The sequence below is a fragment of the Chenopodium quinoa genome, unplaced genomic scaffold (genome assembly GCF_001683475.1).
Source record: "Chenopodium quinoa cultivar QQ74 unplaced genomic scaffold, ASM168347v1, whole genome shotgun sequence".
Taxonomy (NCBI): domain Eukaryota; kingdom Viridiplantae; phylum Streptophyta; class Magnoliopsida; order Caryophyllales; family Amaranthaceae; genus Chenopodium; species Chenopodium quinoa.
In genome coordinates this window covers 1,810,072-1,824,804 of record NW_018744647.1, presented here as the reverse complement: position 1 = coordinate 1,824,804, position 14,733 = coordinate 1,810,072, and the positions used below count along the sequence as shown (strand labels likewise).

Sequence of the window (14,733 nt, the reverse complement as noted above, 5' to 3'; positions counted from 1 at the left end):
AGCTTCCCCATAGTGACCGGCCCTATGGCCCAGCCACGAGCCCAGCCCCACACCAAGATGCGGGCTGCTGCTGTGCGCGCAAGCCACGCACTTGGTGCGGGCTTGCTGCTGTGCGTGGCTGGTAGTGCGTGCGCTGCTAGCACGCCTAGCTTGCGGCAGCTAGCTGCTGCACGCACCACGTGCACGCGGCTGCTAGCTGCTGCTGTGCATGGCTGCTAGCACGCATCTAGCCAGCCATGCTAGGCTCGGCTTGGTGCGCTTGCTAGCCACCTATGCTTGGACATTTTTGCCCCTAGCATTCGGATGCTCAGGGCACTCCGTTGCTAGGGGTATTTTGGGAATATGGTCGATTTATTATTATTTTGCGCCCTCGTCTTTTTTATTATTTTTTACTCAACTTTTGACGATCGGTTTCGACACTCCAAGCTCGAATTACCGTCGTCTAAATATTTAACACACGGGCGACGAATTAATTTCTTCCGAATTAATTTGCGAGTCGGTTTGTATATTTTGCTTGGGTGTGACCCGAAGGGTTCAGTCAAGATTAAGCTGTAATATTAATTATATTAATATTAGTGATCGGAAGCGGCCTCCACCCAGGCATTCCGATCACTTGACCTTACTGAATATATTAGTTTTCTAATAATTCTGAACCCGCTATCAGAATAATACACTTGTTCGAAGGACACCATTCCTTTTACAATAGGCAGGTTAATCTATAAATGGTTAAGTCGAGATTCGAGAGATGAGATTTAATACCGGTAGATTAATTATGTGATTGTAATACGTAGCGAAAGCCCTTTATAATCTGGTTAATTGATGCATTGATGATTGATTATTATGTTTTACCATGAAGTATTATTTATTGGTTAACCTATGCCCTAGGTCTTTAATTCATTGATTCCTCCTATTTTATTCTCCCTACTTATATTCTTCGTAGTAAAATATTTAAATCACAACAAATTGTTACTAATAATTTTGATTGCTATTAATTAATTAAGAATAGAAAGACTAGTTTCCCTGTGGATTCGACCCTACTTCCCTATCTACTTTAGTTAGAGGACTTAGGTAATTACTTTTGATTAGGTGATACGACTTTAGCCTGTTAAGTATCTATCACCCATGTTTCCAGATAGAAAGCTTGTATCTTTGAGAGAAAATTTCAAATTTTGTGGGAAAAGATGAGATCTTTTGAGAGGGGGAAAGAGAAATTCAAAAGGTAGGATCTTTCTAGGCTAATAACCTAGGCTCTTGATACCAAATGATATTAAATAACCAAGGAAAAACAAGAAAATGGGAGGAGAAATCAAGTAACAACAATATCAAATCAACAAAACAAGATAAACCTATCTCAACAATCACCAAGATATATGAAATAGGGGTTCTTAATCAAAGGTAACACAAAGTAAAGCTAAGATTAAGGTGTAACCACAAAGATTATTGAAAGGAATGGTGTCCTTCTAACAAGTGTATTATTCTGATAGCGGGTTCAGAATTATTAGAAAGCTAATATATTAAGTAAGGTCAAGTGATCGGAATGCCTGGGTGGAGGCCGCTTTAGATCAGTAATATTAATGTATAATTAATATTACAACTTAATCTTGACTGAACCCTTCGGGTCACACCCAAAAAAATATACAAACCGACTCGATGAATTAATTCGGAAGAAATTAATTTGTCGCCCGAATGTTAAATATTTAGACGTCGGAAATTCGAGCTCAAAGCGTCGAAACCGAGTGTCGAAAGTCGAGTAAAAAATAGTAAAAGAAGAGACGACAAAATTTGTAATAAATCAACAATGACTAAAATAACCCTAACATTGGAATCCCGAGTGCTAGGGGATTAGGCAAGCTAGCAGGCCGCACCATGTGCGAGGCTTGCTAGCAAGCTACGACCAACAGCCCGCAAGCATTGCGTGGCTTGCTGGCGCGCGCTACTGCTAGCAGCCCACACATGTGTGTGTCTTGCTGGCGCGCCCTACTGCTAGCAGCCCGCACATGTGTGTGGCTTGCTAGCAGCACCTATCGGCAGCAGCAGCCCGCACATATGTGCGTGGGCGTGCTGAGCCGAGATGGCAGCAACTAGCAGCCGGCGTGTGCTGGGCTAGGCTTGGCCAGGTGCTAGGGCCGAGTCATTGGGGAAGCATGTGAAGGGAGTGTGTTTGTGTGAGGACAAGTGGCACAAGGAGAGGAAGGAGTGGGGAGCAAGTATGGTCCCCTCCTCTCCAAGTGGTCCTCACTTCTCTTTACATACAACAAGGACACTTGTTGATTTATTATTTTCTTGCCTATTTAATTTATTTTAGCTTTAAATTAAATTGTGGAATTTCATGATCCCATATTGATGGGATTGAAATTCTCACTCCCACTTTTCTCTATAAATACCCATGTTGGGATTTGGAGAAAAAAGTGCTTGAGTGGGAGTTAGAAAGAGCATTGCATTTTGGCAAAAACTCTTAAACTCTATTAACACTTGGGTTTTGGTCGGACCTTGCTAACTTCAAGGTAGCGGACCTAAAAAGTCGGTGTTCGTCCTTTGTGGGTGGATACCGTTGGAGGCTCTCGTGTGAGCGGGGCTAAAGCTTTCAAGTAAAGGCCCGACTTTGAGGGCGAAGCACGCGTCAAAGGTAAATTCCAATTTTATCCTTTTATGTTTATTTGTTATGCTTTATGGTTTTATTAATTGCGAGTGGTTCTTTGGGCCGGGGTTGTTTCCGCGGTAAGTTGGACTCACCAAACCCCAACAGCGGTATCGGAGCCACGCTCGTTTATTTTTAAAATCATAATATTTTTCAAGGTGATTTTTATGGCTTAATTTTTCTGGTTTAAGTTGCTAATTAGATTAGTAGCTCGTATTATCTATTTTAACCTCGTATTTAAGCTACCTTCAGCCCCGAACCCATATTTCGATCCAAAAATAGTGAAATTTGGGTGGAAAATGTGTTATGGAAATGGTTTTTCCTTCCAGACCACGGTTTTTGCCAAAAAATGAACAGAAATGCTATTTTCGAGGGTTTTTTCGTTTTTACGAAATTTTTTAAATCTTTCTAACCTTGAAAATGAATTGCATATTTATGGCGGTTATGTAATTGGTTCAATACATATTTTATATGAAATTTCAAACCTCTTTAGGCATGATTACTTGGTAGTAATTTGTGCTTGAATGTTTGGTTTTATTTTTCACATAATTGCAAACTCATTGCATTAAGTGTGAAATTATTGTTCTTTGAGGCTTCCAAGTATTAAAGATTCAATCTTTAATTATGTTAAGTGATTGAAACTTTATATTACTAAATTCCATGAATTTTTGTTAAAATTTATTGATTTAATCATATTTTAGTTGATTGGAATCATAAAGTTTGAATTTTTGTGATAGAAATATTGTTAATCTTCATATTGGAAGATATAATTTTTCAAGGATTCACAAGTATTAAAGTTGGAATCTTTATTGAATTTATGTACATTTTTCCAACTCCCTCTTATTTTGTCAAACAAGGTTAATTTAAATTAATTAAATTAATAGTGAGTAATTGCCATATTATTTTTGTTGCACCAAGTTAAACCAATTAAATTAAAGAATGGTTCTTGGGAATTATTTTAGTTACATGCACTTTAAAATTTTTATTTAAGTTAGACTTGTTTTAATTTTTTGTTTTGCTCAAATGAATTAATTCTAAAATTAATTTAGAATTAATAATTATGTCACACAAAATTAGGATCAAAATCCCGAGGCTATGTCACGCAAAACAAGGCAACACATCACTTGGCTAGCCGGGCTGCATAGCAGCCCACATGTGGCTGCCAAGGATGCAGCCCCGAGCTTCACTAGATGAAAAAAGTGCTTTGGCAGCGGTTCAAACCCGGTCTAAGGCACTGGTTTGAACCGCTGCCTATGTGGGGGGTGCCAAATACCCCGTTTTTAGCACCGGTTCAAAACTGGTGCCATATATCCAATTAGGCACCGGTTAACCGGTGCCAAAAATAAACAAAAATATTTATTTCGTTGGTTTTGGCACCGGTTAACCGGTGCCAAAACTGCCCAAAATTATTATTATTATTATTTTTTTCCTTTTTTCACCTAAAAATTAAATCAACTAAAATAAATTATAACATCAAAATATAAATTAGAACAAGCGCAAAATACAATTAAATATATCAATATATTAAACTGTTATTGTACAATACAAAAAAAAATACAATGATTTATAACCATACAATAAAATTCAACGTTAAATTGATATTGAAAAATACAAATAAAAATTACAACATCAAAAAACAATATTCCAAAATCAAAGTCTTGAATCCTTGTGCATCAATTAACACCTGCATCAATTAAAACCCAGAAATCAATAAAACTCACAAAAAAAATGCAAAAAAAAAACCCTAAAAACTCATGCATCATGTACGAACTCAAAAATCAAAATAATTTAATAAATAAATAACCAAAAAACCCAAAAAATCGAAACATAATTAACCACAAATTTTTTGAATGTGTTTTAGATCCCAAAATTTTCGAAGATCAATTAACCCTAAAATTTCGAAAAGCAATTAAACCCCAAGATTTTCGAAGATCAATTAACCCCAAAAATTTCGAAATCAATTATTCCAAAATTTTTTGAAATCAATTAAACTGAGAACCTAGAAAAATCGATTAAATGCAAAATTTTCGAAATCAATTAAACTCAGAACCCAGAAAATCAATTTCAAAAATCAATTAAACGCAAAAAAAAATTCAAAATCAATTTCGAAATCAATTAAACTCAGAACCCAGAAAAATCAATTAAAATTATTTCCAATCAATTTCGAAATCAATTAAACTCAGAACCCAGAAAAATCAATTTAAATTATTCCCAAAATTTTCGAAATCAATTAAACTCAGAACCCAAAAAAATCAATTTCGAAAATCAATTAAACGCAAAAAAAATTCAAAATCATCCCAGAAAATTCAAAAATCAATTAAACCCATCAATTTCGAACAATATTACAACAATCAAACAAAAAAAAATCAAGGCATTTACCAAAAATAATCAAACCCAGAAACCCTTACCTCGAATATTAATCCCAGAAACATGCAGGTGGCGGCGGTGGTTAGTAAACCCTTACCTTGAAAAATAAACCCAGAAACATGTAGGTGGCGGCGGTGGTTAGTAGCGGTGGTGCCAAAAGACAGAAAGGAGAAGAAAGGTCGGAGAAGAGGGGGGAAAGAAGAGGAGAGCGAGATCGGACAGAGAAGGAGGACAATAGAGAAGAGATCATTTCGTTGTGGTCGGAGAGATCGAGAAGGAAAAATGATGGAGAAGAGAGGAGAGAGAAGGAGGAGAGAGAAGAGAGAGGCAGCTAAGGAAGCTGAGTTCTCATTTAGGGTTAGGAATATAAAGGAAGCTAAGGAATAAAGCTTGACCGGTTTTTTTTTTTTTTTTTAATCTAACAAGGGCACCGGTTCAATTGGCACCGGTTCAAACCGGTGTCTTTTTTATTTTTGGCACCGGTTTAGGCCAAACCGGTGCCTTTTCTCATGTTCTAAAATCCCGCCCATTTCTAGACCGGTTTTGGCCACCGGTTTGGCCTGAACCGGTGCCATATGGGGGCTGCCTATTGCTTTTTTTCTATTAGTGCTTGTGCGCGAGCTAATGCTTGCTGCCAGCAGCATGGCGCGCTAGCAAGCACCAAGCAGCAGCACAGCGCAGCAGTTGCAAGGTGCTGTGCACGCCTGTGCGTGCCGCCTTGCGTGGCTGGTTGCGGCCGGTGCAAGAATGAGCACATGGTGCATCACTTGGGACTTGTTGCATGCGTCGTGTAATTAGGGGTATGCGTAGACGGTGCTTGCGAAGCAATGTAGTCCAATGAATTCGTTCAACATGGCCGTCAAGGGCCACGTTATTGATGTGTGAAAGTTCGCTGATGTGGGCGGTGTAACGCTTAGCGACATCGGGCCCACTCCCACGTTCATTAAGCATCAAACGGTTGTGCGAAATGTGAACACTCCATATCTTAGGGCTAGGCACTTAGACACTTTGGACTATGTATTTTGCTTAAAAATTGTCGGTTTAATTATTTTATTAATCTAATTTGTTTTAATTATTTTAATAAATTTTGGAGGCAAGGCCTCGGTTTTGAGCGGCATTGGCAAAATCTATTTTGAAAATTTTTGGGATTTACCGGCTTAATTAATTGGATTAATTAAGTTAGATGCGGAATATAGTGGGAGCTTCAAATGTTAATTGCGCTTATTTAGATAATCGGTTAAAACAACTTTGACTAGTTTTAATTAGGCGTGTTAATTGGATTAACCACCTAGATTAGTTACTAGTTCACGCGTGTTTATGCATTGTTACTTGTTTATCATTGTAAAATGCATGGGCCATTCACAGATAGTGAATGGATGAATGGAATGTATATTTTCTCACAGGTTTTATGTATTAGGACAGAAAATACGGACTGCGATCCGTGAAGTATTTTTGTAAATCTAAATATGGTCTGCGAACCGTTGAGTATTTTTGTACCTTAATATTTAGATTAGTCCTAATCGTAGATACTAGTAGTTGCATTTAATTATGGTCAAGTCTTAAAGATGGAGGTTCTTGGAAGACGTAGCCATGAAGTTGCAAACAAAGACCTTTTGAAGGTTTGAAGAACTCAAGGGGTCATGCTAGTTGCCAAATGCATATATATTTATGTTTTTCGATAAATATATATGTTTATGTATATGAATTATATGTTAGATGCATGTTTAGGATTTCGAATGTTGTGATGATTAATTAAGTTCACTTTAATCAACCAACATAGAAACCCTAGGTCCCTAAATATTGAGTAAAACTTGCCATTCCAAAACAACACTTACCAACTGAACGAGGGTATTGGTGGGCTACGCCAAAGCGAGGCATCACTACCTCTCCTAGGAGCGTGAGGCATACCGGGTATGCAAGTTGGTTTTGGTTGTACTAAACGATATGAGTGATGGAGTCCTAACATGTCGTGGAAAAGTGGATAAATTGTTGAGAGAGCATTAGATGCGACGATTTATTCAACCAAGAGTGGCTTGGAGCCATTAGCAAAGCGTTGCTTACCTTAGGAGATTGAGTGTTAAGACAAGCCAAAGCATGCTTAACCACTCTTTGTTTCATTGGATCTTGGAATCAACTTATTCTCGCCAAATGGGGACAATTTTAATGCGTGGATAAGACGTTTAATAAGATTGAAAATTTGCATGAATACCTTTTAATTTTCAAACTTGTTATGTTATTTACTTGATAAATGGTTATACTTTGCACTTATATTTGTAGAATTCTAAAACAAACTGTATTGTTTTCCGTAATTGGTGAAGGAAATCTTTGAGAATAATTCTCAAAGAAAAGTAAATCATTTCTAAAATACAATTCTCATAAATGACTTTTATAACAAAGTCCCAAAGGACGGTTGGACATCATGTATTCAAAATACTAGGTAGTTTTGATAAAACATGAAGTATTGAGTTGCAAACTCAAATTGTCAATATTGACAACCAACATATCTTTTCGCTTAATACATAGATGAGTAGGATTCATTGATGTAGTAATTCAAGCGTGAATTAAATAAAAAGATGGAACTTTGTTTTACGGCGCATTAGATGCTTAATTATGCCTAAAAAAGTATAAAAGTCAAAGACTCTTAAAGAAATGGTTCTTAAAGATTATGAGATAAAGTATGATAAGAAATATAGGAAACGAGGAACGAAGAAAAGGAATAAGATTCCATTTCAACCCATGAGTTCATGTTATTGTAGTTAACTTAGCAATTCGTTATCTTCACAAGTATCGGATACTGGTTGAGTGTTCCACTTTGAAAGTGACCTCAAATTATTGAAGATAAGCTAAGTTATCGACTTACAAGCTAAGAATAAAGCAAGTGGTGCTACATCAGTCGTAAGGTCGTATGCTTTGTTTAAAGACCTTTAAGCTAAGGCTGGAACAAATAAATGGTTATTGTGTTCCATAATCAGCAATTGATCCGTTTACACACGGAAAGACTCACATTCAAAGCAATGAGCAATAGTTGCAAATTTATTTGAATGGAATGATTGTCTAAACCATTAGTCAAGAATGCTTGATTATAAGCAAAAATTACCTTAACATGATAAACTAGCAAAAGCTCAAATTCATGGGCATGATTTGCGTTCCGAACATCTTTAGCAATGTCACATCGACAAGAACGTACTCAAGGCTCTATTAGATAGGCTCTTGATAGTTGATCGATTCAGAATCGTTCTAAGACAAGCAAGTCTTACTTGTTGAAACCGACAAAGTAAAGAGCTATTGTTCTTGGTATAGAAAATTGACTCTGAAAGCTAAAGAGGAATATTTTACTTCAACGTCTCACAAAGAATTTGAAAGAATATGTCTATATTCATCAAATGTGAACAAACTTGACCTTGAATAGTTCAAGAGTTCAGTGAAGTACATAATTGACTTGGCAAGACATCAAAACGTCTAGATTAGATCGAGCGATGTTTTCTTGAGCCAAGCGTGACCATCACAAAGTTATGAAATTGAAATTTTCATAAATAACTCCTCAAAGAACATAGTGTGTCTTCACGGAGACCTCGATGCCATTTAAAAATGACTCGAACAATGATGGAACACATCCCTTCCTATAAAGTTCTTGAGATTTGCACAAAGGACTAATGTTACACTAAATAAAATGTTGAAGCTAAGAAAGGACGCCATATTCAGTTATGGATAGAATTATCTTCTAAATGTCTTTTCAAGTATATGTCTAAAACTCTTAGCCACATTGGGAGTTCATTGGCTCAGTGGGAGCTAAGTGACTCAGTGGGAGCTCACCGACTTAGCAAGAGCTAGATGGTTGAGTGGGAGCTTAATGGCTCATTAAAGGCTAAGATAGCTCAAGTGGGATCTAACTGTTTGTTTTACAACAAATTTTTACCCAAAGACAATATACATGTCTCTTTGTAAGCATTCAAGTGAGACCATGGGCATTACGTCCACAACCTAATTGAGAACATAGTGTTTCTTTCCCTAAGTGGTGTCTTTCTGGAAACTAACACGTTTCCAAAAAGACAAGTGGGAGGAAAATGAACTCGATGACCATCGAGCTTAGCAACAAACTAGAACTGAGAATCTTGGAAGACCTTAAAAGGGCTTCGTGAGAATACTTGATCAAGAATACTCAAAAGGACTTTACAAGTGCTTTAAAAGAGAATTTATTTCTCACAAAACTTTTAAAAAATTGGAGTAAGATCAAGAATAGCAAAGGGCTTTGGAAGCACTTTGAAACTCAGTGTTTGATGCAATAACCCCGTATAGGTATAAAATTCACCAAAGGCTTGGGTTGAATCCTATAAATTTTCTATTAAGTTAGAAATAAACCTAAGACTTACAAGCATACTATTTACTATTAGATAATAAAGGAATAATGTCTTGTAAGATAGTTACGACAAATCTACGACAAATCCAAATTCCAAATAATGGTTAGCGCCATGAAAATCCGAAACAGACCCCTATTTGAAAATCATGTATGAAACTTGGTTAATTTGCATAAAGGGTGAAAGACCCATCGATTGCAAATAAGTTTTCAAGTATAAAATTAACAAATGTGGAAATGTATATGCATACATAGCTAGATTGGTTGAAAAGGATACAATTAAATTCACGGAGTTGATTTTATTAAAAACCTATTCACCAATCAGAATGCTAAAGTCTTTTCGTGATTGTTTTAGAAAAATTGCTCATATGAAATATGGAAAAATAGATACCAAAAACGCCTTCCTAAAATAGGATTTTAGAAGTGACTATGAAAATAGTCTAAGGGTTTTGAAAATCTAAATAAATTCTAGATTCAAAGCAAGCTTAAGGAATCCGTCATGGGATTAAAGGAAGCATTGCATATAGGAATTGGAACGTGTTTTCCCATAAAGTTAATAAGATGATTGGCTTATGGAGAAACATACAAATTCTTATGAATAAGCAGTTTAGTGGGAGAAAAAGTAAATTATATAAAGGTCCAACGAGAAGTTTACGAACTCTATTGTGAAATTACTATCAAATTCTAAATGCTTAGATTTGAAAGTATTTTTGACAATGGACCAAGAAAAAGACGATACTTAGTACGTATTGGGTATTAAGTTCTATTGTATAGACTTAATAAAATGTTTGAACGTGTAAAGGAGTTTACCGTGTTAAACATGAATTGAAGGACTTTGAAAGACTTTCGACCCATATGTATAAAACTAAGTAAATGTTTGAACTAAGTATAAGCTAGGCTAAATACTAAGTGAAACATGAAAGACTCTAATAGAGACTTTCAACCATATCACATAGCAAACAGTTTAGCAAAGACTCAGTGAAATTGAATGAGCTAAAATGGAAAATTGATGGAATAAGATTGAGAATTACTCTGCAATTTAATCCATCATGTACGTTGTGATATGGAATCGTCGCAGGACTTACTTGCTTAGAGCATGTGAAGTATGTATGTAGTACCAATAAACCTGAATCTATGTAATAGATCGTTAGATTATGGCCAAGAACATCCAAAGTACTTGGATAAGTAACATGATGAGTTCTTGACTTGTTGAAACAAATATGATTTGATAATTGATGTTTCAAGCACAAACCTTAACAAGGATTAGATCCTTAACAAGGAAGACGTTTATAAGCACGAGCTAACAATAAGTCGTGGCTTGATTATGGTAACACGGACGTGGATCCATGTGTAATGTGCAGGAATTTAAGAAAAAATTTCCATGATCACAAGTTATTAGGGTATCCCAAATCATTGTGAGCCGTTTGGAATGAAACCCAAGCAAAGCATCATCAGGAAGTCTACTAAAATATATGTTGAGAATATTATTGCCTTAATGGCGATAATAAAGAAGATGTTCTATGGAAAGTTCGTTGCTTAACGTTATTGATTGTAGGTTGTCAAGTTGAAGGTCTCAATCATGAAAATGAGTGGGAGCCATAACTTGGACAATAAATCCTAAATCACATATAATTCATGACACTCTTAAATTTTATCATCTTATTATGAAAGTGATCAGTAATGAAAATGCTAAGGTTAGCAAAGTAGTTATAACTAAACCTATGCAATAAGTGAACGACAACATTCACAATTGCATGAAAGAAATCAAGCATATTAGATATGGGTGTGATTTCTATAGATGTTTTATAAAGAGTGATACTCTTAAAACATTCGGAAAAACCATTTATCATGACATGAACCATTCAGTTTTGGAGTAATTCAAAATTTCTTGCAATTTTTTATCACTCCATTTGCTATTTAATTGTGGTTTAGAATTAAAAAAATGAGTCCATTCGATTCTTGGAATATTCAAAATAGGGTATCAAGACCAGTCTTGGTAATGAAACACCTATTAAGTGAACATTGAATATTATAATTGAAAATTATCCCTAATCGAGGTCATTTAAACGATGGATGATTAATGACCAGTTGAGATTAGTGTGTAGTTTGATTTATAGCACCCTTTCATATGCTACAAGGACATGATTGTCATAAATCATATGCACAAGTATTGGTTTAGAACCATACTGGATCGACCTATGAGAATACTTTAAGAGATTAAAAATCGTCATAAGTATACTTCTCATTATGGCTATCGGAACCTATTTCCTTGACCATGAGTATTGTGAGTTCTCTTGTTTGAGTACTAGTCCGCTTTGATGTTGTCAAACATCTGCCGTAATAGGGGATTATAACGGCAACAATCGGGCGTCTAGGTCCTCTCAGTAAGAGGAGCTACATTACAAGACAGGGAGTGTCCCCCTACTAAAATAGGGAAGATGTCTTTGTTGTATACAAGGCCTCTCGTAGAGCAAGACTATAGAAATGCATGGCCGTGCTCGGATGGATTTTAGAAATCATTTGTTTATTGACAGTCGGACTCGGAATTGAGAAGCACTTCTGGACGTAATAAGGATGATGAAATAATCTTACCTTATAGTTCATGAAGAGACATAGGAAAGGGGCTATACACTAAATGCTCACTTGTCCGAAAGGACAAGTGGGAGATTGAAAGGAATGGTGTCCTTCGAACAAGTGTATTATTCTGATAGCAGGTTCAGAATTATTAGAAAGCTAATATATTCGGTAAGGTCAAGTGATCGGAATGCCTGGGTGGAGGCCAAGTGATCGGAATGGATGAAAGATTGAAATTGAAGACTTTTTTAAAGACTAATTGTAGAAGAGTATGTCTTACAACTGATACATGGACTTCCTTGCAAAAAATCAATTATATGTGTCTAACTGCCCACTTTATTGATAATGACTGGAAACTAAACAAAAGAATATTGAATTTTTGTCAAATATCAAGTCATAAAGGGGAAGCAATTGGTAAGGCAATTGAGAAATTCTTGCTTCCCTGGGGTATTGAAAATGTCATGACAATTACTGTTGATAATGCTAGCTCTAACGATACAACTATTCTTTATTTGAAAAAAAGAATAAACAATTGGGGGACAAGTGTTTTGAGAGGAGAATTTTTGCATGTACGATGTATTGCTCACATAGTGAATTTGGTTGTGAATGATGGTTTAAAAATGGTGAATGATTCTGTACATCGTGTTCGAAATGCAGTAAGGTTTATTAGGTCATCTTGCAATAGAGTTGAAAGGTTTAAAAAATGTGCCGTGGAAGAGAAAATTTCAACACAAAGTATGTTGTGTCTTGATGTTCTAACTCGATTGAATTCGACTTATTTGATGTTAGACACTGCTGTAAAATATGTAAATGCTTTTGAGAGATATGATGATGAAGACCCACATTATAATGATGATTTATGGGATGTGGATGGTTATGGGAAGGGGTTAGGGAAACCTTTAGGTGATGATTGGGAGCATGTTCAGAACCTGATAAAATTGTTGAAAGTTTTTTATAATTTGACTGTTCGTGTTTCTGGCACATTATATGCGACTTCCAATGCTTATTTTCATGAGGTGTCTGATGAGGATTGTCTTTTAAAGGAATGGTGTGCTAGTTTAGATGCTAATTTTAAGAATATGGCTATGAAAATGAAAGAAAAGTGTGAGAAATATTAGGGTGATCCTAAAAAGCTGAATGTAATGTTGTTTATCTCTGCTATACTTGATCCTCGTTACAAATGGGATTGTGTGGAGTATGGGATTTGTCAAATGTATGAGAGTGATGTAGCATTAAGTGTATGCGGTAGAGTCAAGAAAGCCTTTAAGGATATGTATGATGAGTACAAGGGCTCACAAGTGACAACTAATTCAACTAGTACTCAGAGTGGGGGTTCAACTTCTAGTGGAGTAGATGGTGAGCCTAGTATAGGAAATAAGGGAATAATAAGGGCTAGATACAAGAAACTTAAAGCTACAAAAGATGATGTGGATGCCAAATCAGAGCTAGATAAGTATTTAGATGATGATACGGAGGAGGATGTGGATGATTTTGATATTTTAAAGTGGTGGAAAACTCATGGTGCAAGATATCCTACTCTTTCTCTTATAGCTCGTGATATATTAGCTATACCTGTTTCTACGGTTGCATCTGAAAGTGATTTTAGCACCGGAGGTCGAGTAATTAACTCCTAAAATAGTAGAAGCTCTTGTTTGTGGTCAAGATTGGCTTCGTGCATCACCCCTTAATGTTGAAGAGCCACCGGAGGATATTGAAAAATTGGAAAGTGGTATGTATTTATGTCCCTTTTATAGCTATGTAATTCAATTGTTTAAGCTTACCATTTATTTTTCTTATTAAATAACACATGGATTTGTTTTGTTGTAGATCTCTCCAAGATTAGTTTATCTCCACCCATCATTGATATAGCATGAGGTTAATTGACAAGAAATAGCACAGGTAGTCTCAATTCAGATTTTAAAACTTGGACAGAAACTTGTTTTATTTCATGTCTGACTTATTTCTTGATTTTCTTGGACTATGCAGAAAAATGGTTATGATGTGTACAAGCTCAAGATGTTCATTTTAAGTAGAGTCTCTTCTCGTTAAACTCATGGTGCTGTTGGTATCAGTTGGTGTGGGAAGGAAACTTGGAAAGAAGACTCTTATGTTGTATTTATATAATTATATGTACTGACTTATGTGGGTCATTATCAAGAAAACCAAATGTTTTTCTTTCTTACTCTACGATTCTTATTCTTTGGAGTTGTAAGGCTTTTCATTTTTGATTTAACTTTTGGTTTACTTAATGATTTTGCTTCATGTCTGCTTTGACATGTTACTTAGGTCACTATTAGCATTGAAGTAAAGTACTACCTTGAACTGTATTGAATCATTTGCATAGTTGTACAGTTTTCAAGTAAAAATTTCATAAGAGAAGATTAGCAAATAATCATTATTTTTTAGGTAAAAAAATTGTGGAAAAACCGCAAACCACACCGCACCAAACCGTATATTGCGGTGCAGTTTGGTGCGGTTTGTATAAAATTGCGGTTTGGTGCGGTTTGAAAAAATCACAAACCGCGATTTTGCGGTTTGGTGCAATTTGAGATCCAAACCGCATCGTGCACAGCCCTAACCCCGAGAGGTGACCACCAAGGAGCTTGGTCCGACTACGTGTCACAACACGTGGAACATCTTCCACTTCTTTCACCAAGTTCCATGCACCCGCGTCAGGACGTATGATGCTATGGTGTATCTTGGCGAGAGAGTGGTTATTCAGCACTCCTCAAAGGCCTTCATTGTTCCAGCTCGGCCTCCTCGACATATATTCGATAAGGCGAGGTTGTAGACTTTGGAG

The 14,733-nt window shown here is 36.1% G+C and overlaps 1 protein-coding gene across 1 annotated transcript; it reads left to right on the top strand.

Annotated features, from left to right (window-relative positions):
• Positions 1-12,905: 12,905 nt before the first annotated feature.
• Positions 12,906-13,797, top strand: LOC110701674 (zinc finger BED domain-containing protein RICESLEEPER 1-like). Its single transcript, XM_021879288.1, has 2 exons — positions 12,906-13,662; positions 13,761-13,797. The coding sequence occupies exon 1, from the start codon at positions 13,076-13,078 to the stop codon at positions 13,565-13,567; it is 492 nt and encodes a 163-aa protein (XP_021734980.1). The 5' UTR covers positions 12,906-13,075; the 3' UTR covers positions 13,568-13,662; positions 13,761-13,797.
• Positions 13,798-14,733: the final 936 nt, after the last annotated feature.